The 25,694-nt window shown below is 39.7% G+C and overlaps 1 protein-coding gene and 4 pseudogenes across 7 annotated transcripts; all 5 read right to left on the reverse strand.

The window, feature by feature from the left end:
* Nucleotides 1-826: 826 nt before the first annotated feature.
* Nucleotides 827-8,361, reverse strand: LOC106153305 (uncharacterized). 2 transcript variants are annotated; one of them, XM_086997393.1, is made up of 5 exons: nucleotides 8,013-8,361; nucleotides 4,857-5,031; nucleotides 2,941-3,109; nucleotides 2,207-2,495; nucleotides 827-1,867 (listed from the first exon to the last, which is right to left on the reverse strand). In XM_086997393.1, the coding sequence occupies exons 3-5, from the start codon at nucleotides 3,083-3,085 to the stop codon at nucleotides 1,219-1,221; spliced, it is 1,083 nt and encodes a 360-aa protein (XP_086853519.1). In that variant the 5' UTR covers nucleotides 3,086-3,109; nucleotides 4,857-5,031; nucleotides 8,013-8,361; the 3' UTR covers nucleotides 827-1,218. The 2 variants fall into 2 exon arrangements, with proteins under 2 accessions (XP_086853519.1, XP_013382637.2); XM_013527183.2 differs by lacking the exon at nucleotides 4,857-5,031 and having other exon boundaries at nucleotides 8,013-8,360.
* A 4,240-nt stretch (nucleotides 8,362-12,601) lies between these two features.
* On the reverse strand, nucleotides 12,602-14,277 carry LOC106153306 (leukocyte elastase inhibitor pseudogene; annotated as a pseudogene). Its single transcript, XR_015331419.1, has 2 exons — nucleotides 14,137-14,277; nucleotides 12,602-13,974 (listed from the first exon to the last, which is right to left on the reverse strand). The product of XR_015331419.1 is annotated as a leukocyte elastase inhibitor pseudogene (transcript).
* A 1,492-nt stretch (nucleotides 14,278-15,769) lies between these two features.
* Nucleotides 15,770-17,615, reverse strand: LOC106154447 (leukocyte elastase inhibitor pseudogene; annotated as a pseudogene). Its single transcript, XR_015331420.1, has 2 exons — nucleotides 17,420-17,615; nucleotides 15,770-17,248 (listed from the first exon to the last, which is right to left on the reverse strand). The product of XR_015331420.1 is annotated as a leukocyte elastase inhibitor pseudogene (transcript).
* Nucleotides 17,616-19,062: 1,447 nt separating this feature from the next.
* LOC106154446 (leukocyte elastase inhibitor pseudogene) lies at nucleotides 19,063-21,781 on the reverse strand (annotated as a pseudogene). 2 transcript variants are annotated; one of them, XR_015331467.1, is made up of 2 exons: nucleotides 21,644-21,781; nucleotides 19,063-20,562 (listed from the first exon to the last, which is right to left on the reverse strand). The product of XR_015331467.1 is annotated as a leukocyte elastase inhibitor pseudogene, transcript variant X1 (transcript). The 2 variants fall into 2 exon arrangements; XR_015331468.1 differs by having other exon boundaries at nucleotides 21,672-21,775.
* On the reverse strand, nucleotides 21,644-24,630 carry LOC106153313 (leukocyte elastase inhibitor pseudogene; annotated as a pseudogene). Its single transcript, XR_015331469.1, has 2 exons — nucleotides 24,523-24,630; nucleotides 21,644-24,033 (listed from the first exon to the last, which is right to left on the reverse strand). The product of XR_015331469.1 is annotated as a leukocyte elastase inhibitor pseudogene (transcript).
* Nucleotides 24,631-25,694: the final 1,064 nt, after the last annotated feature.

Raw genomic sequence — 25,694 nt, forward strand, 5'->3', positions numbered from 1 at the left:
TATTATCTCCGTAGATAGTCGATTCATTGCTGCTCTACGGGCCAAATTATTCCTTTTTCGTCTCTGTTTTCAAAGATAATAGAACAGAAGAGCTTTTTTCCTTCGATCGCCTTCAGCCGCCATGCTTTCTTCACCACGAGTTTAACTGATGAGCATGCGCACTTAATATTTCTCAGGTAGCTTCCGCATGGCGAACGGAGCCGAGATTTAATTACTGTACCCCGCAGGGACGACGTGTGGGGAGGCGGAGAGACTATTAAAAGATTAGGCGGTTTTTCTTTCATGTACGTCCGCCATTTTTAGGTCACCGGCTTTGTAAAGCCTGGCTTAATTCGTTGAGAATGCGCTCATAGACTCAAACTGAACCAAGTAAATGTTCCTTTTGCATCGGACTTATGTCATAAACACTTCAGAAAAATGTTGTCTATTTTAAAAATAGTAATCAAATTGTTAAATTTGACGTTATTTATCTTTCAGTAAACAGCCGTAATAAAATTTTCGAGGTAGCCGATTTAATTTTCCTTTCCGTATGACAGTAACTTTTTTCTCTTTTCTTTTTATCAAATCAATGTTTGGTGGAGATTTGAATCGGTTATTCAAACAGTCAATAATAAGATAAGTACGAAAAATAATCGAAAGGAAAAATTCTATTCTGATATCTTCACATTTTGTCTGACTTACATTTTCATGGAAATGAAGTTATGTTGCAATCACTATGGCAGAGAAATTTAAATGAAAATAGTGCTATACAGCTAACTAGGCAATTACTTTGCTCTACTGTTCGGAAAGCCTTTGATAATTAGAGACACACTTTGCAAAACGTCCATTTTCTTTTTAAAAAACTTTTTATTGAACCAGTGAGAATACTTTATTGAAGATCAGTTTTTATATTTACATCATTTTAAAAAACGGTGACTGGATAAGAGTTGAAAAGAGAGAGAAATAACTGAAAAAAAGATTTTTTTTGCATCAACTGCAAATTTAAAGCAATAGCTTTGCTTTGTGAAAATACTGTGTGTGGTGTAAGAACTACATAAAGGTCTTTTTATCAAGCAGCAGGCCTTGTATTGCACTATGACTTGAAAAACTTGAATTTTATGTACGTTTGATAAATAATAATACTTCGTGGAAGCGCCTTTACTGGTCAAAACAATCCTTCGTTGACTAATTAGCAGTGTCTTACTTATTACCTTCAGTAACATGATATACCTAAACTCATTACTGCTTAATTTCCCGCGTCCACTGCTGTACCTGCGCTACGAGGTCTTTAGTGATACGTCTAGCTGAGTTATAACCCCCTTCCTCAGGGACACCCTTCAAATGTATCCCCACCAAAACAAAATGGTGACGATTCCACATCCAGACGGGGCTTCCGCTCTGCCCCTTGGCCGTATCAGTGTCATAGAATATACGCCTGTCACTCACAGCTTGGACACGCCCACCGCCCAAGTGCAGAGACCCAATTGGCTTATCGTTCGGGTAACCAGCAAGCGAGGTCACCTGATTAAGTAAGTTGACGTCATCTATTATACTATACCCAAAACCAAACTCGTCCTGATTGTAATCAACGTAACTAGCGGGCAGCAAAATTGCTCCATAATCTTCTGATGCGATTTTATTATTGACGTAATTTTGCGACACCCGGAAGTGAGTCGGGTAGACTCTGTAGGCCCCCAGGGGGGCGCTGCGACCGTCCAGCCCCGGGTAGATGTCCAGGTATTTCACGTAGCCCCCGTGGGTGTGCATGTAGAGGTTGTGTCCGGCGGTGAGAATGAGACCTCCTTTCCCCGAAATCATGGATGTGAAGGCACCTGTACCGGCGAATTTCTTCCCGTCACTGGCCGTCATCACGAGGTAGCAAACCCATCTATAGAGTAAAAAAATTAACAAGTATCAGATGATATTGCGCGGAATGTTATGCAAGTGCTAACAAGTATTCCTGTTTTGTTTGTCGAGTTCTTAATAAAAAAAAAAATTGCCCAAAAAACATAAATGGCTTACAAGTCCATACTGCGTAAATCGGTGGCGTCTATCGGATAAGCTGTTTTTTTTTTTTTTTCACAACTGGACTCATAGTGTTTCCTCCCTGCGACGTAATATTTGAATAACAGGCATATCAACACACACAATATAAAAAAATATGTAAAAGTATATCCTAGCACTGCAAAATATGAAACCTTTTTATTTGCATGTATAAAACAATTACCTATACGGCTGTGAAGTGCAGGGAGTAATGTGTATTCTTTCGTCTCCTTGTACTATACTCTCTGGCAAGAAACCTTGAGACATCATTGCAGAATTATTCAGCTTTTTATACTCGTTATCATCTACACCGTAAAATATGGCGCCCTCTAGTTTTGCGTCCTCTTGAACGTAAGTTGACTTCCGGGTTAAATGCGCATGCGGCATGTCACGTGGAGGGACGTGAGTTGGGATCCTTTCTGTGCTGAGACCGTTGGAAGACCTAATGTGAAGAGGTCCCGTGAGTTCGGGCACTGGAAAGATAGGAACCAGATGTCACTCATAACACAATCCAAGGTTTATTACAATTGGTGTAGTTCAACGTAACACAATTTGTCACACCAAACACAATTTGCAACTTGAAAATTTTGAAAAACGGTTTATTATTTCTGATTGGCCCGCTCAACACAGGAACAATGGCATATAAATTGTTGCTTACATCTAACACATTTCCATGCATTATAACTGTAACATTTATGTTGTTATCAGCAACAGCTAGCTAGAACATAAAAATGTATACAATGAAGTCTGTACTTCAGTGAATCTAGAAAAAACCAAGTTAGCAAGCCATAATATTTCAATCCAGATTACAACAATGCCCATCAACCATAATCGCTTATCATCTTGATGTAAACTGAGAATTTCTGTTACTTTTAACATATTAAAACATCGGTCAAAAGACATGAGCGTAATCCCTACCAGGTATCGCACCGTCGTTTAAATCTCTCACCACTGGCGATCTCTCTGGGGAGTGATCGTGCGCCCACGGAAAGGGGGAACCACCACTGGCAGGGGGTGCGAAACGCCGTACACCCCCTCGTGGAGTGCGGTCGTAATAGGACATTGTGCACGTCTTGTTTAGGAGGATCTGAAAGGAAGACTTGGGACATTAGACAGATGGCGGGGCATAATATTAAGTTGTACAAGCTAAGATATGCAAATGCAGATAAATAAAAAAATGCATTATTAAACATGTAAAGAGAGAGAGAGGGAGAGAGATGAAACGTGCACTGACGTCTTTACCAAAACGTGAAATCACGAGGTTTTCAGATCCCCACTTTCAAACCGCAAGACATATATTTCTGACATAAGGAAGTTACCACATTTTGATAACAACATAATACTGGCAACCTCAGTATAAACAGGGTTTTGATGACCGCTTTATACAGGCTCAATGCCAACCATGGAACAAGATGATTAATCATGTCTTAAAAGTCTGCCAATTTTTCGCCCACTGCCTCGGTAAACAGCTGCAAAATAATGCTTACGTGACTTCAAAGGATTCGCATGATATCCATCCAATAACAAGTAATGTTAAAGAACATGTTTTATGCTGCAGCATTAAGAGCAATCTCCCTGGCAACCGCCATTAGATAAAATGTACTGCGTTAATTAGGTTTAACATGCCCCTTTTCATTACCACATGAAGAATACATTGGTGGCACTTTTGTTTATCGCTAAGCTATGGATGTCTGCTTGAAAAAATTACATTAGGAAAGCGTATCCTTTGTGGTCCATCCACTCTGCCGGTTTCTGGCTAAAATTTAAACAGTGAACACCACTCTTATTGATTATCCGGTTACTCTAAGACCCCATTCCCAGAGATTAGATCGATCCAAACTAGATCGACCTTACTCCCTGGAGGTGCACGCTAAATAGCTGTCAGCCAAGCGGGCACGAAAGTTAATTACCCCCTTACAGCTTGCAGTAGGCGGGACGGACATTTAAGCCGGATTATCTGACAGTAATCTAGTGAGACTCCCCACGGGGATAGATCGATCTAAATGTCTGGGAATACGCCCTAACTACAACAACGACACAATGAACATGTACGTAACTCTCTCTCTCTCTCTCTCTCTCTCTCTCTCTCTCTCTCACACACACACACACACACACACACATGCCAATGTAACTCTCTACTAGTCTGCCGCCATCCCTTCCCTCAACTACGAATACCCTGTTTAAACCCATAAATTTCATTTAATAAGTCTCAGTTTGTGAAATAAATACAGAAAATAGTTTTATTCACCTCAGGCTCGTTCCACTTAGCCCTGTTTAGTACATAATTCGTACGGACTGTGACACAAAGCAACAGGGGGGAGGGGGTCTGCCACTTCCGCCAGTTGACAATAAATTAAAGAAGAACAGAGTGAGCCGTTAACACCTCACACATGGCTGACACCGTAATTAATAGCACTGTACCAGTGTCGGCCCTCTGACACCTGTTGTGCAGGCCAGATGGTTTACTACTCCTTCCAGGTGCGAGTGTTTTGGAGGTATCGATCCCCGGTCAGGTTGTGACAGGATCGTACCAAACATCAACGTAAAAACCTAACCCCCCCCCCTCCACACACACACATACTATTACGCACACACGTTCGGGCCTCACTGCAACACGAAGCAGAGTAGGCCTAATACCTAAAACTGCGGTCAGATCTAGGACCCACTAGGTCAAAGGCAATTAATGTATCTTATATAATGACCATATTGTGCGACCTTGCGTGCATTCTGTTAAATTATTCCTATTGCCTTACCGACAGGACACCTCATATGAAAAAATACTGAGTTATTAGGCCTACTTATTTAAGATGCACTGGGATTAGGACACGACTCACCTTTTACATTCAAACAGAGATGTGAGTCCAGTAGGCCGGAAGATCCCAGGCACAGTACAATGGGCTATATAGACCTTGGCGCACCTATAAGAGCCTCTCGATATTAATCTGTCCTATCTTCAAATATATTCCACTTCCCCCAACATTGTCCGTTTATGTCACATACCACTCAATACTGAAAATGTTAATTAACCTCATTTTCAATACTTAAACAGTATATCAATGGCTTTAACAATAGTCTGATAACGAGATCATTGACTGGAGAGTGACCCTGAATGCGCATAAGGTATGCAACATGGCGCCTCGCAGTAATATCACGCTATATGCTTCTCTGATTTTGAATTAATGTATATAATGACATTTGAGAATGCATGAACTTCATGCGATATAATCAATATACACGACAATTAAAAGACAAAGTCATAGCGCGATGAAAATTGCTGATGACGACCAGGTAAATACTAGTATGGCCATCATACTTGTACATAGCCTTACATGGTACCTGCCAAAGTACTAGGGGCCATTCCCAGACTAACTGTGGATCGATCTATTTCCGAGCAGATTTTAGTTAAATTGCAATCAGCAGCTTAGATGTCTGTCACGTCTACTGAAGCTGCTAGAGGTAATTAATTATCGTTTGGCATCTTCAGTGGGCGCGCCAGACATCTAAACCGCTTAAGCTGAAAGCAAATTAGCGAGAAACCCCCCGGAGATGGATCGATCCTGTTAGATCGATCTAGGTATGGGAATCCAGTCTAAGTAATTGAGTGCCACAGGTAATTAAATGTAATAAGCCAAATTGGCATTAAGCGTAAGTTTATGTCTGTAGCTTAGTTAAAGATAGACGAGGTATATGAGTATTGCCAGAATTATAATAGTGGTAGCTAAATTGGTCTTTGACAGGGCGAGATAAGGGCGGGGAGGGGGTGTGCTTGTTTCTCTTTTTTAATCCTTTGACTCCTGACCGGACATACTTTATGAATAGTTGACGTTTTTTTTTCATTTGTTGAGTGGAAAAATATGTGATCTTTGTTAAAGAATGGGATTAAAATTAGAAAAATGAAATTTAATGGCATGGAGTGAAAAAGAATAAATTGACGGATGTGAACTAAAATAAAATAAACAGAAAATTATGAAATACGACAATCGATTTGCTTGTAATTAACAAACAAAAGCGTTTTGGTTATTTATCAGCATTATTTTACTTAAATACGCAATGTTTCACGTAATTTATCTAATCGGTTGCTTGAAAATATTACCAGAACGAGCATAGGGACATCCTAATGGCAGCAAAACCAAAACAAATTTGGCAAACGTGATTTATACGAATGAATAAAAAATGCTGAAAAGATGGAGTCGACAAAGGGCGATCAATATCGTTTTATTTAGACGGAGTGTGTCGCGTCAATAATTTGCCCCAAATGTATTTTCCGATGTTACTTATGTAAATACAGTATATGCAAGTGTCTAGATCTACTGATACATGCACCAACCCCAAATCAGCGGCCTTGGATCTTTTTTCTATTTGGATAATTCACTCTGTATATGTGCACTGTGAGTGTGAAACTGATCGGTTATTTAACACGAACGACCTGATAGCAAGGGGCCGACAAACCATAGGAACAGGTTGCCCTCACTATACAGTGAACTATAAAAAGATTGCTTTCAACAACGTTAGACCGACCTAAAAATAACAATGCACAATGAATTGTGTCAGAAATTTTCTAGTGGGCCGCCCCAAAAAATAACGCTTGCCAGATTCTCCAGTTGGGGTATGCTCAGTTGTGAATACCATTGTGTACGCCGGAGATGAAGCTATGCACACTCCATTTACTGCCTGCAAAAAAGATTTCGCATTGTATCACGATCATTATTATCAAAGATCAGTAATGGCGCCCGTATTAATGACGTGCTTAACACGTTTAACTGTCAAAGTGACCCCAGGTCAATTAAAAAAAATTACAGTTAAGGTGGAACCAGTGATTTTTTTAAACGTCAAGGATTATACATTTGTGAATTTTGGAGAAGCTGCAATTTAAAAATTGTAAATATAATATAGGGTGTGCATTAAAAGCTCTAATAATCTGGGGAATGTGGGAACGAACAATTTAACATTAAATAATTATCTTCACTAAAATTTTAAGCTAAATCCTTTACCCTTTATTAGTAATGTGACTATATCCATTTTATATGCACTGATGCCATGTATGATCTTTAATTATAAGTTTTCTATATTATTTAGTTGAATAAATCGGAAGATCAAAGTTGTAATTTTGTTCCACGCTCATAAATACCTAATCCCGCAAAGGGTATAAATAGTCTTCCAGACCAACCTCAACCTTAAAGAATTAATGAAACGGGGGTGGCGGAAACCACCAAATAAATCGGAAATTTCTTTTTCGTCATCCTGTAAACAAAATCAGTGGCTATTGTTGTGACAGGACCCTTCCCTTTCTCTCCGTCCCTGCCCAGGATCCAATCCAGCCCCGTTCATTCAATGGTAGTGAACCGTGACGTCGCCACCCATCGTATTTGATTTCACTGATTTTATCCTACCTGATCGGTCAAGTCTTCTGTATTTTTATCCATTTTGATACACATTCCCCCGTACCTTTACATTATCTACATGTACATGTAAGTTATTAATACGGCATATAATATGAATTGAGTGGGTTCGCCCGGGAATCACTCATGCATGCGAGTATTTCCTCCGGCTGCAACGAATGGCTTTGTGAGAACAAATCTGATTTGGAGAGATAGAGAGCGTAATGTATGTGTGAGAGAGAATGCAGAGACGAGTGCATAAGTTTGTGTGTGTATCCTCTACCAGGGCCACAGATTGATTTTTTTACTAGATATTCACAAATATGTCTCTTGTTAATCGATGGCACATTTCTGCACTCACGCTAGAATCCAAAATCCTAGACTCACTTTGAGAAAAGTGTCTATTATTATCTGCGGCTGGTAGAGGGTAATGTGTGTGTGTGTGTGTGCGTGTGTGTGTGTGTGAGAGAGAGAGAGAGAGAGAGAGAGAGAGATACAGATACATAATATGACTGCAAAGAATCCACCGACAAGAACTTATTCAAACCCATAGAATATTACAGATATAAATATAAAAACATCAATACAGGACAATATGTACATCCATCTTACCTGTGTCGGAATAGAGCCAATTCAATTATCAGATATCCCTCTTGATAATAAGACAACCTTTTCTTCTTTTTTGTACGGATTGTCCTAAAAAGTCGGAGAGTAAATTCCTTTGCTTGGTCTTCTCCACCGTGTTATAAAACCACGTCGGTCCCACGCAAGTTCAGATATAGCTCAGGCTAAATTTAGCAGCAGACGACACTCGTGTTATGATAATGGGGCTATGGGAACGCTTGAAGCAACACGTTAATGACTGTCAACCGAAAGAGGTGACCCTCCATTTAAACGCACTGACAGGAATGAATGAGTCACCCTACGACACCTTTTGAGAATATCGTCTGCCAACTAGTACACTCCGCTCTCCGAGTAAGGTCTCGATTTCATGGCATAAGAATTGCGCTCGTATGTTTGGGAACGAGGCAATAGAGTGGAAAGAGTCTTCGTGTACACCGGTTCACGTATTACGTAGATAGGTGTGATATATCTGCTCATTTTCTTTTATCCGCCTATATAAATGAGATTAATGGACTGACTTTGTAAAAGGGACGCATGCTAGGTGATTAACTAAGCATTAGCGGAATAATGCCGTAAATAATGATGCTAAAATAGTGTTTGGACTGACATCCCCTTGCTAAGGTTAAGGTCCAAGAAAAGTGCCGTACAGTAGAAGACGCACTTCCAGCTTGCCTTGTTTGGCAAACGTTTCTTTTTGTGACGTAAAATGACACACCTTGCAGGCAAGAAGTGCCGGAATGTGTCCTTTGTACAGGGTACATTTGTTGTCATTGATGATAATTTTATACATAAGTGATACTGAGATAAAATAAAAATGAAGTCAATTTTTATCGTTAACGCGACTTTTTTTTTTTTTTGCATCACAATTAGGCAAGGTGTTTTATTGCTGACAGTAACTTTGTTATATTCTATCTTTGAAACGTCATATACGTTAAGAGAAAAAAATAGAAAAAAAAAAAAAAAAACATCGAATTCGGTGGGATCACTCGCACACATGTAACGTTGTGGGATATATAGTAATTCACTCTGAAAAAAAAAGCATTCCAGTACATTACTTAAAGTCATAATAACTCTTCGTTTTGGCCAAAAATTGGATTTTCCTGGAAAAAACGGCAATTTTCCCGTACTTACCAATGGCCAACGACCCCATTCCTGCATTCAAAGTTAATCCAGGGTTTTTTTCCTAAACGTACGGTTTTTTGTTAAAATCTCTTAAGAGATTTTAACTGACGGAGCTCTCTCTGACACTGCAAAGTCACTGGTGACCTACTTAAAACCGCGGGAAAAGCAGACAACAACAACACTATATAAGATTCATGAGATATATTCGTCTTTTTGTTAAAAAATGCATTTATATCCACAATGTGTGCCATTCTGGGCTTTTCGTTATCCGACGCACTGTACAAAAACTCGCAACTTACGTCTGAGGGTTTCCCGCCATGTTATTTTGGTCTCGTAGAACGCGAGAATCCGCGTGACACCATTACGTCATTAGCAACGAATGCACTTGTCGACCGGAAAAAAAGGGATTGAAAGCCCTATTGACAAGCACAGATTTTAGTTTTCCTACAATAACGGCCGTTTTAGTGGTAAAATACAATAGAATATATTTCCATGCGTTGTTTACAATGTATTTCATGCGGATTTTTGAATCTCAAAGGAAGAGTTATTATTGCTTTAAGAATGACAAAATAAGGTTAAACTAACTTTAGGATCTGAATTAAAAAGTACGATCAAACGGAAATAATTCGCTTTTTATTTGTTTGAAGATAAAAGATTATCCGCTCAAACAAACGCATAAGTTTGCAGTACAGCTCACCTGCATTGTAAATAATCATATAATAATGGTGGTAAAAAGGCTGTGCTCCAGACGTGTCTAAAAAAATCAGAAATATAAAGCTACCTAAAATATCCTTATTGAAACCTCGGCTTGGAAATTACATCACGCATAAAACAATATATTCTAAAGGATTTCAGATTTAATTTTCCAAGAAATGTTGACCTTTAGCTGATATTCTGACGTCATGGTGAGCACACCTCGTGTCATGCCATGACAGGCCTTGTTAATGAAATGACGTTCCTCTTTCTTCCTAAAACAATGACAAATATCAGGTATCACTGATGTATTGCGAAACTTGTTTTTTTTCTCATTTTGACTCTTCTGAAATGATTCTCGACTCAGAAATTAATTGCGTTAACCCTTTCTTCAACGCCCCTCAGCCTCCACTCTTACACACACGCGCGCGCACGCATGCACGCACGTATACGCTCTCTCTCTCTCTAACACACTCACACACACTAAAATAACATAAAAAAAACAACATAAATCTGGAATCAACTGCCCTTTTACATCCGTCTCATGATGATTTGGATTGTGTGTGAACCCGTATAGTCTTTAGGCATGTTTGATGATTATGTTAAATCTTATTGCTGAATAATACCGGAACTACGCTAGCTTTGTTACCAATCGAGACAAAATATTTATATGTAGGTCCTATAGTATGCTGTGCATATTTCTTTATTCACATTTTTCATTATTCATATCATTTCTGATATATTATTGATCAATACATTCTTTTCTTTAATCTTGATATTATTTGTCAATTGTCTTTTTGTACATTGTTTGTATATTTTATATGCAAGTTGTATTTACTCTCGGGATATTACAGCGCTGGTGCATATATTAAATTTACATTTCATTTCACATCCGTTTAAATTACACATACAGTTAGATTCATATTTCATTTTGCCTGGACTAACCGCAATGCAGACAGGTTTCGCTCCACAGTCGTCCCTGTTCAAGAAACTGTTGCTCTTTCCTGGCTAATGCCAGTTACTTTCCTGCCTGTGAAGTAACAGTACCCTATGAGAGGTTGCTTCCACACTGGGATTGAAACATGGAGTTCCAAAGAAAAAATGTTCATTTAGAGCCAACCCTCGCAAACATGGGTAGGAGAGACTGCACATGTTCCCTCACGTGCTTTTTAGCGCCCCTTTCTCATTTTGACATCCCGAATCAAACTTCTGTATGTTTTTTCCCTTGTCTACATGTAGTTGAATTTGTTTTCATTGATGTATTGAGGTCACAGGCTGCCCTAAAGTCACGCAACGCTATAAATTTTAACGAGAAAGTTAAAAGCTCGTCTTATTTTGATTAGTCTTTCTCTCGGATTACCAACAAGAATCATTACAAGGAACACCACACGAAGGAGCTGAAATATGCCATTGTCACACAGTCATTTGTAGGTAGCTGCTTAACCACATATATAGTCTGTAACTAGTTCGGTCACGGTGCCCCACCTCCCTCGCCGTGTTCCAAAGATCACTGGAAACACGTCTTCGTTGTTGCCAGTATAACAATACATCCAGTGCCCTATCTTAAATTTTGTATGCCGAGTTCAATGGACGGTACCCTCCGTTTCAGAATGTTCCAGATGGCACTTATACCAAGCATATAGATGGCAGAGAGGTGATTTTTTAAAATGAATGTCAGGGTGCACTTCGAGGGGTGGCTGGATCATGCATTTAAAGAGCATACCGTAGGCCTAATGCATGTCTGTTATATTTTATGACCTGTGTTTGTTATATTTCATGACAGTCATCACGACAGCATCTACATATCTACATATTGTAACAAGCCTATTAAGGTATTAGATATATAAGGTAATCATCCGTGCGTTAATGTGCTGCAAATGAAACGTGCATATATCTCTTCTTCGGCTTTCTGGGTTTTATGACAAACATCAATAATTATATAAATTAATCATGAACTGTTGAAAGTAAACGGAATTCATTGCTTAATGTGGCATCATTACCAACATGTAACCGCTAAATTTATATTTATTATCTTGATAATTACTTCTCCTAGGTCCTGGGATGTAACTTGTATAACAGAAAACTAAATTACATCTCAAAATTCATTTTTGATTTCATATAATGGCAGTAAATAACAAAATACAACGTTGATGAGGCCTGTTTGGTATATTGCCAAAATACATAACGTTTTGACGTGTCGGACAGGATTTCATTTCAGGAAAGTAACTCAACTGATGTACAATAAGGGAACGGAATGCGAAACGCCTGTTTCAAATAAAGCAAATATATCGCTTAACAGTCAAGATGTGATGTAGGACAATGCGTGACATATGCCTGTCTACACCATTAACGTTTCTTTAACTTTATTAGGATAGTGTAATAGAGAGCGCAACCAAAATTCGTTTCGTGGATTGTTTCGGACCAAAATTTCCCCTGCCTGGTTTTTCCAACCTTATCATATTTGCTCAAATGTAAACTACCGGCTCTTTGCTTTTATGCCTTTCACATTAGAGAGTTTAAAAATTGCAATTCTAGCTTGAAAGAGAAACGAGACAAACAGAATGTCTGGTTGTTTTTACGTCCCTCTAAAATGAAAAAAATTTGAAACGGAAAACCTCGCTGTGCAGGAATTTCACCTCCCAAAATTTCTCCAATGCAGAACCCTTCGGTCTGAACACTATCTGTGTGTGTGGTTTATTACATCTGTACTGATGCAGCAAGGTAAAACATGTAATATCTCTTATCACGCATTCAAACCAAAGTTTGTCTAATTTTGCATGACGTCAATTTATTTCTTGCTCAATTTCAGATGCCAAAGAAATCTATTTCAGTCAACATGAAAGAATGTTTTTCATTTGTTCCGTTTTGTACCTCTGATAGTAAGCTTTTTAGCCAACAGGGTTCATAACTCTGCCCATAAACAGAACAGTGCCCGATGACTTCTCGCGAATCAGGAAGACGAAGGGTCGGTCAGCTCGAAAGACGGGAGTCACTGAAATCATTGACCTGAAAGCCACGCCTATAGCTGTGGCAGCCGCCGCCTCGGTTCCTTCTTCGTTGACGTCAACGAAAGCCTCGTGGATCGCCTTGGAGACGAACAGATCTCCTGGTTTCCCGCCAATTCTCGACAAATCAGCGCCGCCTAAGTTGAACATCTTCGACATTCCCATTTGAATAAGCACGGGCTTCAGATCTAAGCGCATGTCGCTCAGCTTAAACTTAGGTAGGTACACATTGACTGTCTGGTTCCACATTGTTGACAATGCGTCATCCACAACCGATGCGCTGGTCAGTGATCTTTCCAGATGACCAAGGTCATCAATTTGGTCAGGGAGGAAGACGACCATACTAGCGTCACCATGGTAAGGTAGTTCCAAAATTTTGCATTTCAGCGAGCGACTGATTCCATACGGGAATTTCTGCTTTTGGAACATCATTGGCACGTTCACCTGGTTCACGTTGGATGTGAAGAAGGGTTGGGGACGGGTGCTCGACTCCGCAAACTTACTGGTCCAAGTTCCCTTAAAATATATGGCGTTCACCAGGATTAGGATGAGCTGCGGATCGATGAAGTTATTTGGCAGGAGGTCGACTATCTTGTTATTTGTCTGCTGTTCTACCCAATTGTTGATGTACCTGGTTGTGTCGGAAGGTTGGCTAAAGTCCTGTAGATCTAGGGGAGCATCATAGTACCGTCCACTGTCATCAATGTACTTTTGATTGAAGTTAAATCCTTCTCTTCCAAAGAGTCGATTGGCAATACGGAGGAGATATTCGGTACCTGGGTTGGTTAGTCTGGTGCGGAGGAGTTTGAAATTTGTATGGATGGAAGGGATATTGCTGTAACCCATCACTCCTTTCATCTCTGATCTAGTGTCACCTTTAGCGCCGAGAAGGACCATGCTTAAAGCAGTCGTGATGCTGAATGGACTGAAGAAAAGGTTACCGGAATCGGCCTTGAGAATCTGGTACAGCTTTAGGGCGAAGTTGGTATTACTGGCAACAATAAGTTGTTCAGTTTGGGTGGCATCCTGGCCTAGTATGTCCAGAGACCAGTTGCTTATGACCACCAGCAAACAGGCAAGAAAAACTGCTGACCTGACTAATGGATGCATGATCACCCGACCAGTTTTGTCTGAAACATACCAAATTTATAATTTCATCAATACGTTCTCATATTGAATACACATGTATATACGTAGAAAAAGACAGATACCCGCATACTTGTACCATACAGTAAATAAAAGAAAGCCACACCAAAAGATGCATATGCTCAAAGTGTAAGGAGCAAACCTACCTTTCAACTACGAAGGGACCTTAATGGCAGTCGTAACTGGGACACATGGACAGGATAGTGTGGCTCTTTATATACACACATGAGCTTAATCAAAACAGGATACAAGAGTAAAAGCTGTTTCCTCATAATTTGTTTCCCTTCCGCCAATCCCATTTTCGTTCATTTATTAACGATAGAGCTTTGTTTTTTTAACCCTGCTTCTATCAACCCCGTGTTTAATGTAGTAGAATTTTTGGTGGCCAGTTGGCACTTAATTGCAATCCAGCCTATATGCTTTTAGGCGCCTATAATTCAGCTCCCAGTTGAGTACATGTATGCAGGCTCATTCAACTTGGAGATAAATGAGAGGCCAGTGTTTTGGCGGGAAGGGGGGGGGGGTGCATTGTAGACATAATATGTTTTCTAAAAGAAATGTTACAACAGATGTAAAAACAGATGTGGGATCGACCATTAACATCACGACTAGAGTACAAATATGAGGCAGTCACGTCACCAGCTGTCTCACGAGCGGACAGTACCAGGCACGTCCTCTTACTTAATCTCCGGTTGCAGGACAAATCGTGATAGGGTATGGGCTTACAGGGGTATATATACTTTTATTTTTTGGTTTTAATGGATATCTGTGGAATTCTGTTGAGTGCTGTGGTTATCCTAACATCCTTTATAGATGAACTGAAACAAATTGATAGGTACCAGTATGTAAAAAATAATAAGAAGAAAGTCAATATTTTTGTTTTCCTTTTCCCAAGGAAAAGTTATTTGAGCATTTGTCAAAATTTTCAAGAGGCAAACTTGTTTTCTTTTTGTATCTGAGCTTCTATGAAGAGAGGGACTCTATTAAAACTCGGATAGCTGTTTCTGGGGTAAAGGCCAGTGAAGTCTGTTTAAAATCAGTATGAATGAGTCAAAGACGCCAGTATTTATAAGTTAAAGGTTTTTAATCAAAAGTTCAATGATTACTGTTCCAAACATCATTTTTGTCATTTACTGGGAAATCGTGTATATTTCAGTGGAAATATTTTCGACGCTGTAATTTAAGATAAATTGGAATCACCCAAGACAGTCCTTAATCTCTTGAATTCACGAAAAACAAGCGAAGATTTCGTGATTCAGTTGTGTGGGGCCTGAAAAATGTCAGACGATTACACGTAGTGATGCGCTTGAGCGAATAAAAACTGACAGAATTCATTTACTTATGTATTTTGGCTGTTTCCTCTTTAGTCCTGCCAAATAGCAGTCTACTTCACAGTAACTAAAATCCGCCATGTTCTTTTTGTGTCAATTTTGTATTAGCTTTTACGATTACATTCCCAGCAAAATAAGTTCTCACTTATCGCCTAAAAGATAACCCCAATTCAAACATTTTCAAGCAGTCTTTCAAGTCTTCTAGTACTACGTATGACGGCATGCGCACTGCCATCAGCCTCTTTTTAAGCTATCTCGGTTTATGCCTACAGGTATTAAACTGACTATTTATTCAAATTGACCGCATTTCCAGAGTAAACAATTATTAAAATTCTGTTTATGCTAAACGTTGGTATATAACTTACTCTTTTTGTGTCATAACAAGTTCGGTTGTCTGGAAAAATATTATATCATCCATTATGCAGATAAATCAAATAAATCATGTCAATTTATGCAAGAAGTAATTTTATTTTTTATTTCATTTCAAATGCCAAAGAATTCTATTCAAGTCAAGAAATTATGTAATTGTTCAAAAAATCACATATACTGTTGACAATGCAGTTTATGGAGCATACGTTGGTATACATACATGCATACATTTTAAATTACAACTGACGAAAAAACATATTGTAGACAGCGAAAAAGGATGTCTTCATTGGGTTTCCAGTTCGTCATTTTGCATTTTAGGCAAGAGGGTTCATAACTCTGCCTGTAAACAGTACGGTACCCGATGTCTTCTCGCGAATCAAGAAAACGAAGGGCCGGTCAGCTCGGAAGTCAGGAACAATTGAAATCGACTCAAAAGCCACGCCAATGGCCGTAGCAGCCGCTGCCTCGGTTCCTTCTTCGTTGACGTCAACGAAAGCCTCGTGGATCGCCTTGGAGACGAACAGATCTCCTGGTTTCCCGCCAATTCTCGACAAATCAGCGCCGCCTAAGTTGAACATCTTCGACATTCCCATTTGAATAAGAACGTGCTTCAGATCTAAGCGCATATCGCTCAGCTTAAACTTAGGTAGGTACACATTGACTGTCTGGTTCCACAATGAGGAGATTGCGTCATCCACAACTGATGCGGTGGTCAGCGATCTTTCCAGATGACCAAGGTCATCAATTTGGTCTGGGAGGAAGATGACCATACTAGCGTCACCATGGTAAGGTAGTTCCAAAATTTTGCATTTAAGCGAGGCACTGGTACCATACGGGAAACTTTGTTGTTGAAACATCATTGGCACGTTCACCTGGTTCAGGTTGGATGTGAAGAACGGTTGGGGACGGGTGCTCGACTCCGCAAACTTACTGGTCCAAGTTCCCTTAAAATATATGGCGTTCACCATGATTAAGATGAGCTGGGGGTCGATGAAGTTATTTGGCAGGAAGTCGACGATCTTGTTATTTGTCTGCTGTTCTACCCAATTGTTGATGTACCTGGTTGTGTCGGAAGGTTGGCTAAAGTCCTGTAGATCTAGAGGAGCATCATAGTACCGTCCACTGTCATCAATGTACTTTTGATTGAAGTTAAATCCTTCTCTTCCAAAAAGCCGATTGGCAATACGGAGGAGGTATTCTTTTCCTGGGTTTGTCAATCTGGTGCGGAGGCGTTTAAAATTTTGATGAATAGAAGGAATATTGCTGTAACCCATCACTCTTTTCATCTCTGATCTAGTGCCACCTTTAGTGCCGAGAAGGACCATGCCTAAAGCAGTTGTGATGCTGAACGGACTGAAAAATATGTTACCGGAATCGGACTTGAGAATCTGGTAGAGCTTTAGGGCGAAGTTGGTGTTACCGGCAACGATCTGTCTTTCAATTTGGGTGGCATCCTGACCTAGTGTATCCAGGGACAAGTTGCCTATGACCACCAGCAAATAGGCATGAAAAACTGCTGACCTGACTAAAGGATGCATGATCACCCGACGAATTTTGTCTGAAACATACCAAATAAACATACCAAATAATTTCATCAATACATTCTCATATTGAATACACATGTATATACGTAGAAAAAGACAGATACCCGCATACTTATACAATACAGTAAATAAAAGAAAGCCACACCAAAAGATATATATGCTCAGAGAGTATAGAGCAAACCTACCTTTGAATCACAAAGAGACCTTAATAGCAGTTGTAACTGGGACACATGTACAGGGTGATGTGGCTCTTTACACACACTTATGAGCGTAGTCAAAACTGGATACTAGAGTAAAAGCTGTTTCCTCTTAATTTGTTACCCGTCATCCAATCCGATTTGCGTTCATTTATTTACGATAGGGCTCTGTTTTTTTAACCCCGGTTCCATTAACCCCGTGTTTAACGTAGTAGTTTTTTGGTGTGGTTTATATGGCCAGTAGGCACTTAATCACAATCCAATATATGTGTTTAAATAAAAGGCGCCTATAAATTCAGCTCCCAGTTGAGTACATGTATGCAGGCGCATTCAACTTGGAGACATATGAGAGTCCAGTGTTTGGGTGGGGGTGGGTGGGGGTGGGGGGGGGTTGCATTGTAGACATAATATGTTTCCTAAAAGAAAAGTTACTACCGATAAAAACAGCAGTGGGATCGACCATTAACATCACGACTAGAGTACAAATATGAGGCAGTCACGTCACCAGCTGTCTCACGAGCGGACAGTACCAGGCACGTCCTCTTACTTAATCTCCGGTTGCAGGACAAATCGTGATAGGGTATGCCCTTACAGGGGTATATATATTTTTTGTTTTTGGTTTTTATGGAGAACTGTGGAATTGTGTTGAGTGCTGTGGTTATCCTAACATCCTTTTTAGATGAACTGAAACAAATTGATAGGTACCAGTATGTAAAAAATAATAAGAAGAAAGTCAATATTTTTGTTTTCCTTTTCCTACGGAAAAGTTATTTGAGCATTTGTCAAAGTTTTCAAGAGGCAAACTTGTTTTCTTTTTGTATCTCAGCTTCTATGAAGAGAGGGACTCTATTAAAAACTCGGATAGCTGTATCCAGGGTAAAGGCCAGTGAAGTCTGTTTAAAATCAGTATGAATGAGTCAAAGGACGCCAGTATTTATAAGTTAAAGGTTTTTAATCAAAAGTTCAATGATTACTGTTCCAAACATCATTTTTTTGTCATTTACTGGGAAATCGTGTATATTTCAGTGGAAATATTTTTGACGCTGTAATTTAAGATAAATTGGAATCATCCAAGACAGTCCTTAATCTCTTGAATTCACGAAAAACAAGCGAAGATTTCGTGATTCAGTTGTGTGGGGCCTGAAAAATGTCAGAGGATTACACGTAGTGATGCGCTTGAGCGAATAAAAACTGACAGAATTCATTTACTTATGTATTTTGGCTGTTTCCTCTTTAGTTCTGCCAAATAGCAGTCTACTTCACAGTAAGTGTGTCAGTTTTGTATTAGCTTTTACGATTACATTTCCTGCAAAATAATTTCTCTCTTATCACCTAAAAGATAACCCCAATTCAAACATTTTCTAGCAGTCTTTCAAGTCTTCTAGTAGTACGTATGACGGCATGCGCACTGCCATATCAGCTTCTTTTCAAGCTATCTCGGTTTATGCCTATTAAACTGACTATTTATTCAAATTGACCGCATTTCCAGAGTAAACAATGCTTTTGTTATTAAAATTCTGTTTATGCTAAACGTTGGTATATAACTAACTGTTTTAGTGTCACAACAAGTTCGGTTGTCTGGAAAAATATTATATCCCCATCATGCAGATAAATCAATTAAATCATGTCAATTTATGCAAGAAGTAATTTTATTTCTTATTTCATTTCAAATGCCAAAAAATTCTATTCAAGTCAACGAGAAATTATGTATTTGTTCAAAAGATTTACATATACTGTTGACAATGCAGTTTATGGAGCATACGTTGGTATACATACATGCATACATTTTTAATATATTACAACTGACGAAAAAGTTTATTGTAGACAGGAAAAAAGAATGTCTTTATTTTGTTTCCAGTCCGTACGCGTCATTTTAAGCAAGAGGGTTCATAACTCTGCCCATAAACAGTACGGTGCCCGATGTCTTCTCACGAATCAAGAAAACGAAGGGCCGGTCAGCTCGGAAGTCAGGAACGACTGAAACCGACTCGAAAGCCACGCCAATGGCCGTAGCAGCCGCCGCCTCGGTTCCTTCCTCGTTGACGTCAACAAAAGCCTCGTGGATGGCCTTGGAGACGAACAGATCTCCACGATTTCCGCCAATTCCTGACAAATCAGCCTCGCGTACTCTGAACATCTTCGACATTCCCATTTGAATAAGAACGAGTTTTAAATCCAACCGCATGTCGCTCAGCTTAAACTTAGGCAGGTACACGTTGACTGTCTGGTCCCACAACGAAGAGATTGCATCATCCACAACTGATTCGCTGGTCAGTGATCTTTCCAGATGACCAAGGTCATCAATTTGTTCTGGGAGGAAGATGACCATACTAGCGTCACCATGGTAGGGCAGTTCCAGAATTTGGCAATTCAGCGAGAGACTGGTTCCATATGGGAAGCTCTGGCGTTGAAACATCATTGGCACATTCACCCGATTAAAGCTGGATGTAAAGAATGGTTGGGGACGGGTGCTCGACTCCGCAAACTTACTGGTCCAAGTTCCCTTAAAATATATGGCGTTCACCAGGATTAAGATGAGCTGGGGGTCGATGAAGTTATTTGGCAGGAGGTCGACAATCTTGTTATTTGTCTGCTGTTCTACCCAGTTGTTGATGTACCTGGTTGTGGCAGAAGTCTGTCTAAAGTCCCGTAGGTCTAGAGGAGCATCATAGTACCGTCCACTGTCATTAATGTACTTTTGATTGAAGTCAAATCCTTCTCTTCCAAAGAGCCGATTGGCAATACGGAGGAGGTATTCGTTACGTGGATTGGTTAGTCTTGTGCGGAGGCGTTTGAAATGTTCATGAATGGAAGGGATATTGCTGTAACCCATCACTCTTTCCATCTCTGATCTAGTGCCACCTTTAGCGCCGAGAAGAACCATGCTTAAAGCAGTCGTGATGCTGAATGGACTGAAGAAAAGGTTACCGGAATCGGCCTTTAGAATCTGGTACAGCTTGAGAGCGAAGTTGGTGTTACTGGCAACAATCTGTTGCTCAGTTTTGGTGCCACCCTGCGTCAGCGTAGCTTCACCAAGTGTGTTCAAAGACCAGTGACCTATGACCACCGGCAAATAGATAAGAAGAACCGCTGGTCTGATCGATGGGTGCATGATGCTTGATCAGTTTTGTCTGAAATTAATATATTTAGCCGTAAGCTCCCAATTTCACATGAATGAACAGAAAGTTGTATTTCATGTATGTCATACATGTTTGAAAATGCCCATGCATGCTAACAACTACATACGATAGATTATACTGGGCGAGATATTTTATCGTCCTATCATGAGTTTCAGGCCTACCCAACTACCAGACTCGGCACCTAAGGATCCTGAATTAACCGGTATATCGGACCACGCTACCCGTTTTCAAGGTGTGTGTCAGATCGCATTTCGGAGTATCATACCCCAGAACAAATTTTGTAGCACGACTGCGGGCTCATCCACGCTCGGCTGAACAACCTTAAACTGTACTCTTACTTTAGAGTACTCTATTTTATTGTCTCTATGGGGATATATGGGGACTTTACGACATTCGGTTTGAATGTTTTAACCACTTTTGATAGGGCTTTTTTGCATTGTATTAGATTAATGTGTCAGTCTTAGGTTCATCTAGGTGGCTTTCAAATTTATGCACCCGGTTTTAAAATCATATAGCGATTTTACGACAATCGTTTACTATCCAATCAAGGTGACAGCCGAGCATGCCAGGGCTCATCCTGTAGGTGTTCTGGCTGATACTCCGAAATGCGATCTGACACACACCTTGAAAACGGGTAGTGTGGTCCGATATACCGGTTAATTCAGGATCCTTAGGTGCCGAGTCTGGTAGTTGGGTAGGCCTGAGTTTGATCTGAGACACGAAAGGAACATGTATGAAGAAACGAGCACACACACACACACACACACACACACACACACGTTGGAATAACATTTTTCTATTGACTAAATTCATCCGTATTTAATAAACTCTATAACCATGCAGACCACGTATGATATTTAGCGATATTTTCCATTAATATGATACCCGTGTGTTATCCACTACAAAACACATGTATCATAAAAATATAAGGAAGTGCACCAATGGATGATTATGAAAAAAAAAAAAAGAAATATGTAGGGCAAGAAAATATCAGCAAAATTAAAAGTCTAAGACCAGAAAAAAATCAAATGTAATACCTACACATGGCCTAAGTCTTTGAAGCAGGACTTACCTTTTATCACGACGAGACGAGATGATACCTCTATGTCAGTCGTTACTGGGACACACGAGGAGTGTATAATTGAATCGTGCCTATGTTTACATATATAAGCCTACTAGAAACAGGATACTAGAATTATCTCATTTTCACCAATCCCATTTTTGTACTACTCTGATGCTAGAAGTTTGTTTTTTTTTTCATCAACAGTTTCGTTAGCGCACGCCCCCTGGTGTGTCACGCACACATAAACATACAAGACCAGTCGCACGTCTTCACATTTACATTTCTGGTTGCGAGATGAATGTGTCAGAATGTGCACATCTCTTTTCACAAATGAATGGGGAAATAAGGTTTTAAAGTATTGCGTAATAATACTTATGGCAAATGAGATTCAATTGATGTATCAAGAGGTCTCTCCCTTTGGTTCGAAGATCCAATCTTCCTATTTGTGATTCATATGCGAATAACATGCCAATTTTACTTGTCTTATTAGAAATGGGAGTCTTGTCACTTCTTATTAATTGTTTAGCATAGAGTTGCCCTGGTTATCTTGTATTTAGACAAGGTAAAATAGTCTTACTGGAAAACATGCATCTAAAGAAATTTAGGACTTGTGGATGAAGAGTGGAGCTGTTAAGACAAAACACCGTGAAATTGTCAAAGAGATTTGGAAAAAAATATTAGTGCATTATTATGTCTATTATCATTATTCTATCGTCTCCAATCCTACGAATGGCGTGTTAACGACATCAGGTATCATATTAATGTTCCGAATATTTTTTATGAATATAAAACCATTATTTTGTCTCTTAAGAATCTGTTTTCAACCATATTTTGCCAAGTATTTTTTGGCCTCTTCTAAGGTTTTTCTCAGTTGCTTAAATGTTCTGTCTAGTTTGAATCGAATCCATCGAGAAAGACCGCGTGTTTCTTATATGGTCTTAGAGGGATGTTGTGTTTGATTTATGTGGCTCTTTTGCATCTGCACCTAAGTTCGTAAATCTAAAATTATCTTAAAACAAATCTTGCCAAATTTTGCATGACCTCATTTTATTTGTCTTTAAATTACAGATTTCATATCAGATAAACCTATTTTAGACAGTGTAAAATGGCGTTTTTTTTTTAATCCCGTGTTTCCCTTCAGAAATTGTGCGTTTAGGCAACAGGGTTTACAACTCTGCCCACAAAAAGTACGGTCCCCGATGTTCTCTCGCGAATCAGGAAGACAAAGGGTCGGTCAACCCGGAAAACAGGAGTAGTTGAAAGCGCTGACCCGCCAGCCGCTCCTATGGCCGTGGCAGCCGCAGCCTCGGTTCCTTCCTCGTTCACGTCAACGAAAGCCTCGTGGATCGCCTTAGAGATGAACAGATCTCCTGGTTTCCCGCCAATTCCTGACAAATCAGCGTCGCGTATTGTGAACATCTTTGACATTCCCATTTGAATTAGAACGGGTTTCAGGTCCAAACGCATGTCGCTCAGCTTGAACTTAGGCAGGTACACATTGACTGTCTGGCCCCACATTGTGGACAATGCGTCATCCACAACCGATGCGCTGGTCAGTGATCTTTCCAGATGACCAAGGTCATCAATTTGGTCTGGGAGGAAGACGACCATACTAGCGTCACCATGGTACGGTAGTTCCAAAATTTTGCACTTCAGCGAAGCACTGGTTCCATAAGGGAATCTTTCCTTTTGAAACATCATTGGCACGTTTACCTGGTTCACGTTGTTCGTGAAGAACGGTTGGGGACGGGTGCTCGACTCAGCAAACTTACTGGTCCACGTTCCCTTAAAATATATAGCGTTCACCAGGATTAAGATGAGCTGGGGGTTGATGAAGTTATTTGGCAGGAGGTCGACAATCTTGTTATTTGTTTGCTGTTCTACCCAATTGTTGATGTACCTGGTTGTGGCGGAAGGTTGGCTAAAGTCCTGTACATCTAGGGGAGCATCGTAGTACCGTCCACCGTCATCAATGTAGTTTTGATTGAAGTTAAATCCTTTTCTTCCAAAGAGCTGATTGGCAATACGGAGGAGGTACTCTTTCCCTGGATTTGTTAGTCTAGTGAGGAGGCGTTTGATATGTTCATGAATAGAAGGAATATTGCTGTAACCCATCACCCTTTTCATCTCTGATCTCGTATCTCCTTTAGCGCCGAGAAGGACCATGCTTAAAGCAGTCGTGATGCTGAACGGACTAAAGAAAATGTTTCCGGATTCGGCCTTGAGAATCTGATAGGTATTAAGAGCAAAGTTGGTGTTACTTTCAACGATCTGTTGTTCAGTTTGGGTGGCATCCTGACCAAGTGTGACCAAGGACCAGTGGTTTATGACCACTAGCAAACAGACGAGAAGAACCGCTGATCTGACCGAAGGATGCATGATTACTCGATCAGTATTTGCTGAAATATATACAAAATTGGTTGTATATTAGTATAAATTCTTCATTTGATGCTCATGTTCAAGGTGCATATATCACGACTGGCAAATACGCATACCTACATCAACTGTGCAACTATATAAAATAATTTTACCGACAGGTTTATGGTCCTTCGATAATTTTTTAATCTCTCCATTTAGGACCTGAATATGTGAACATGAAAAGTTAAATACATGCAAAATGAAAGAGAGAGAAAGAGACAGAGGTCACACAAGAACATATTGCAATTCTCTCTGGACAGATTTCAGTCCATTTTTCAATATAACATGTAACCAACTCACAATATATTATAATGATAGCCCGTCTAAAGTTTTTCCCTGCAAATACGATAAAAGTAAATAAATAATTAGCAAATTAATTTAAACAGCAGAAAAAGGCGAAGTTTCAAGTGAAAGTTCAGTAAACAACATCAAGCTATGCATATGTCCAAAGTGCATGAAGCAGGACTTACCTTTTTATCACTTCGAAAACTTTATGTCAGCCACCAACGTAACATGTAAACGAGCTTGTACTGTTCTACGTGGCCCTTTATATATGCCTATTAAAAGCAGGAAAGTAGAATAAAAGTTATTTCCTTATAATTTGTTACCTGTCTGACAATTCCAATTTCGCAATGGGAGTGATGTTTTTTTAATCCACAGTTTCGTTAACACCACTATTAACTTTGACGCTTTTGTTCAACTTAAACCCGTGCAATTCTTGCCCGTCTGTAATTCTGGTGACATACAATGTAGAAGACGATATTTGCATTAATATGAGGAGCAGATGCAGCATCTATATACAAACTAATGTTCACCATGAACTGGACAAACTGGCAGCTGGGAATACCGTCTACAAGGGTCACAGATTGCTTTTTATTCTCACTTAATATTCAAAAATATGCCTCGGGCGAATTTTGTGCACTTTCTATTGTGACCAGAGATTTGGGTGCTTTTTGTATGGGATTAATGTTATCACTCAGCTGGGCTTTAGTATAGAGTAGTCACTCAGAGGGATAGTGCCTGTAGTGCTAACCGGCTGTGTGCTGATAGACATTGACAAAGATGGCATCATACCCCGTCAGAATCTAACAAAGCTGTTGCTCTATGGTGTAGACTGACATTTGGAGTAGGCAGCCAGCTACAGAAAACGCTGCGTTTGTTTTGTCACTGTGCTAGGTGGACCTCACTCTTAACTGTTCAAATGCAACATTTAGTAGCTTTTATTCATACCAGGGTCATTTGCCCGTTTGTATCTCTTCAATACCTGTAGCTTAACGACTGAAGTACATGTAATTCAATACGTCTTGTCCGCGTCCTCTGCCACACACAAGGCCTTAACCATGACCTCGTAGTCTCATTTAACAAATTTCACACTATTTGGTTACAATACGTATGTTACAAATTCATGAAATAATGTATTATATAAAAAAATAAGCTAATGCATGGGGTCGTAAATTTCCTTGCTGTTGAGTACGAAAATGTTGTTAATTTAGTTCGGATATAAATGAGGGTTCAAAAAGGGGAATGGCGATTAGCCTACATTGCATCCAAGTACATGTATATGCTTCCCTTAAAAAATAAGTGAAAATAAAAAAGTTTCAAATGATAACCGATGAGAACAGATATTGAATGAATCACGTCA

Source organism: Lingula anatina, chromosome 10, assembly GCF_051362555.1.
Source record: "Lingula anatina isolate TDL-2025a chromosome 10, LinAna3.0, whole genome shotgun sequence".
In the NCBI taxonomy this organism is placed as follows: domain Eukaryota; kingdom Metazoa; phylum Brachiopoda; class Lingulata; order Lingulida; family Lingulidae; genus Lingula; species Lingula anatina.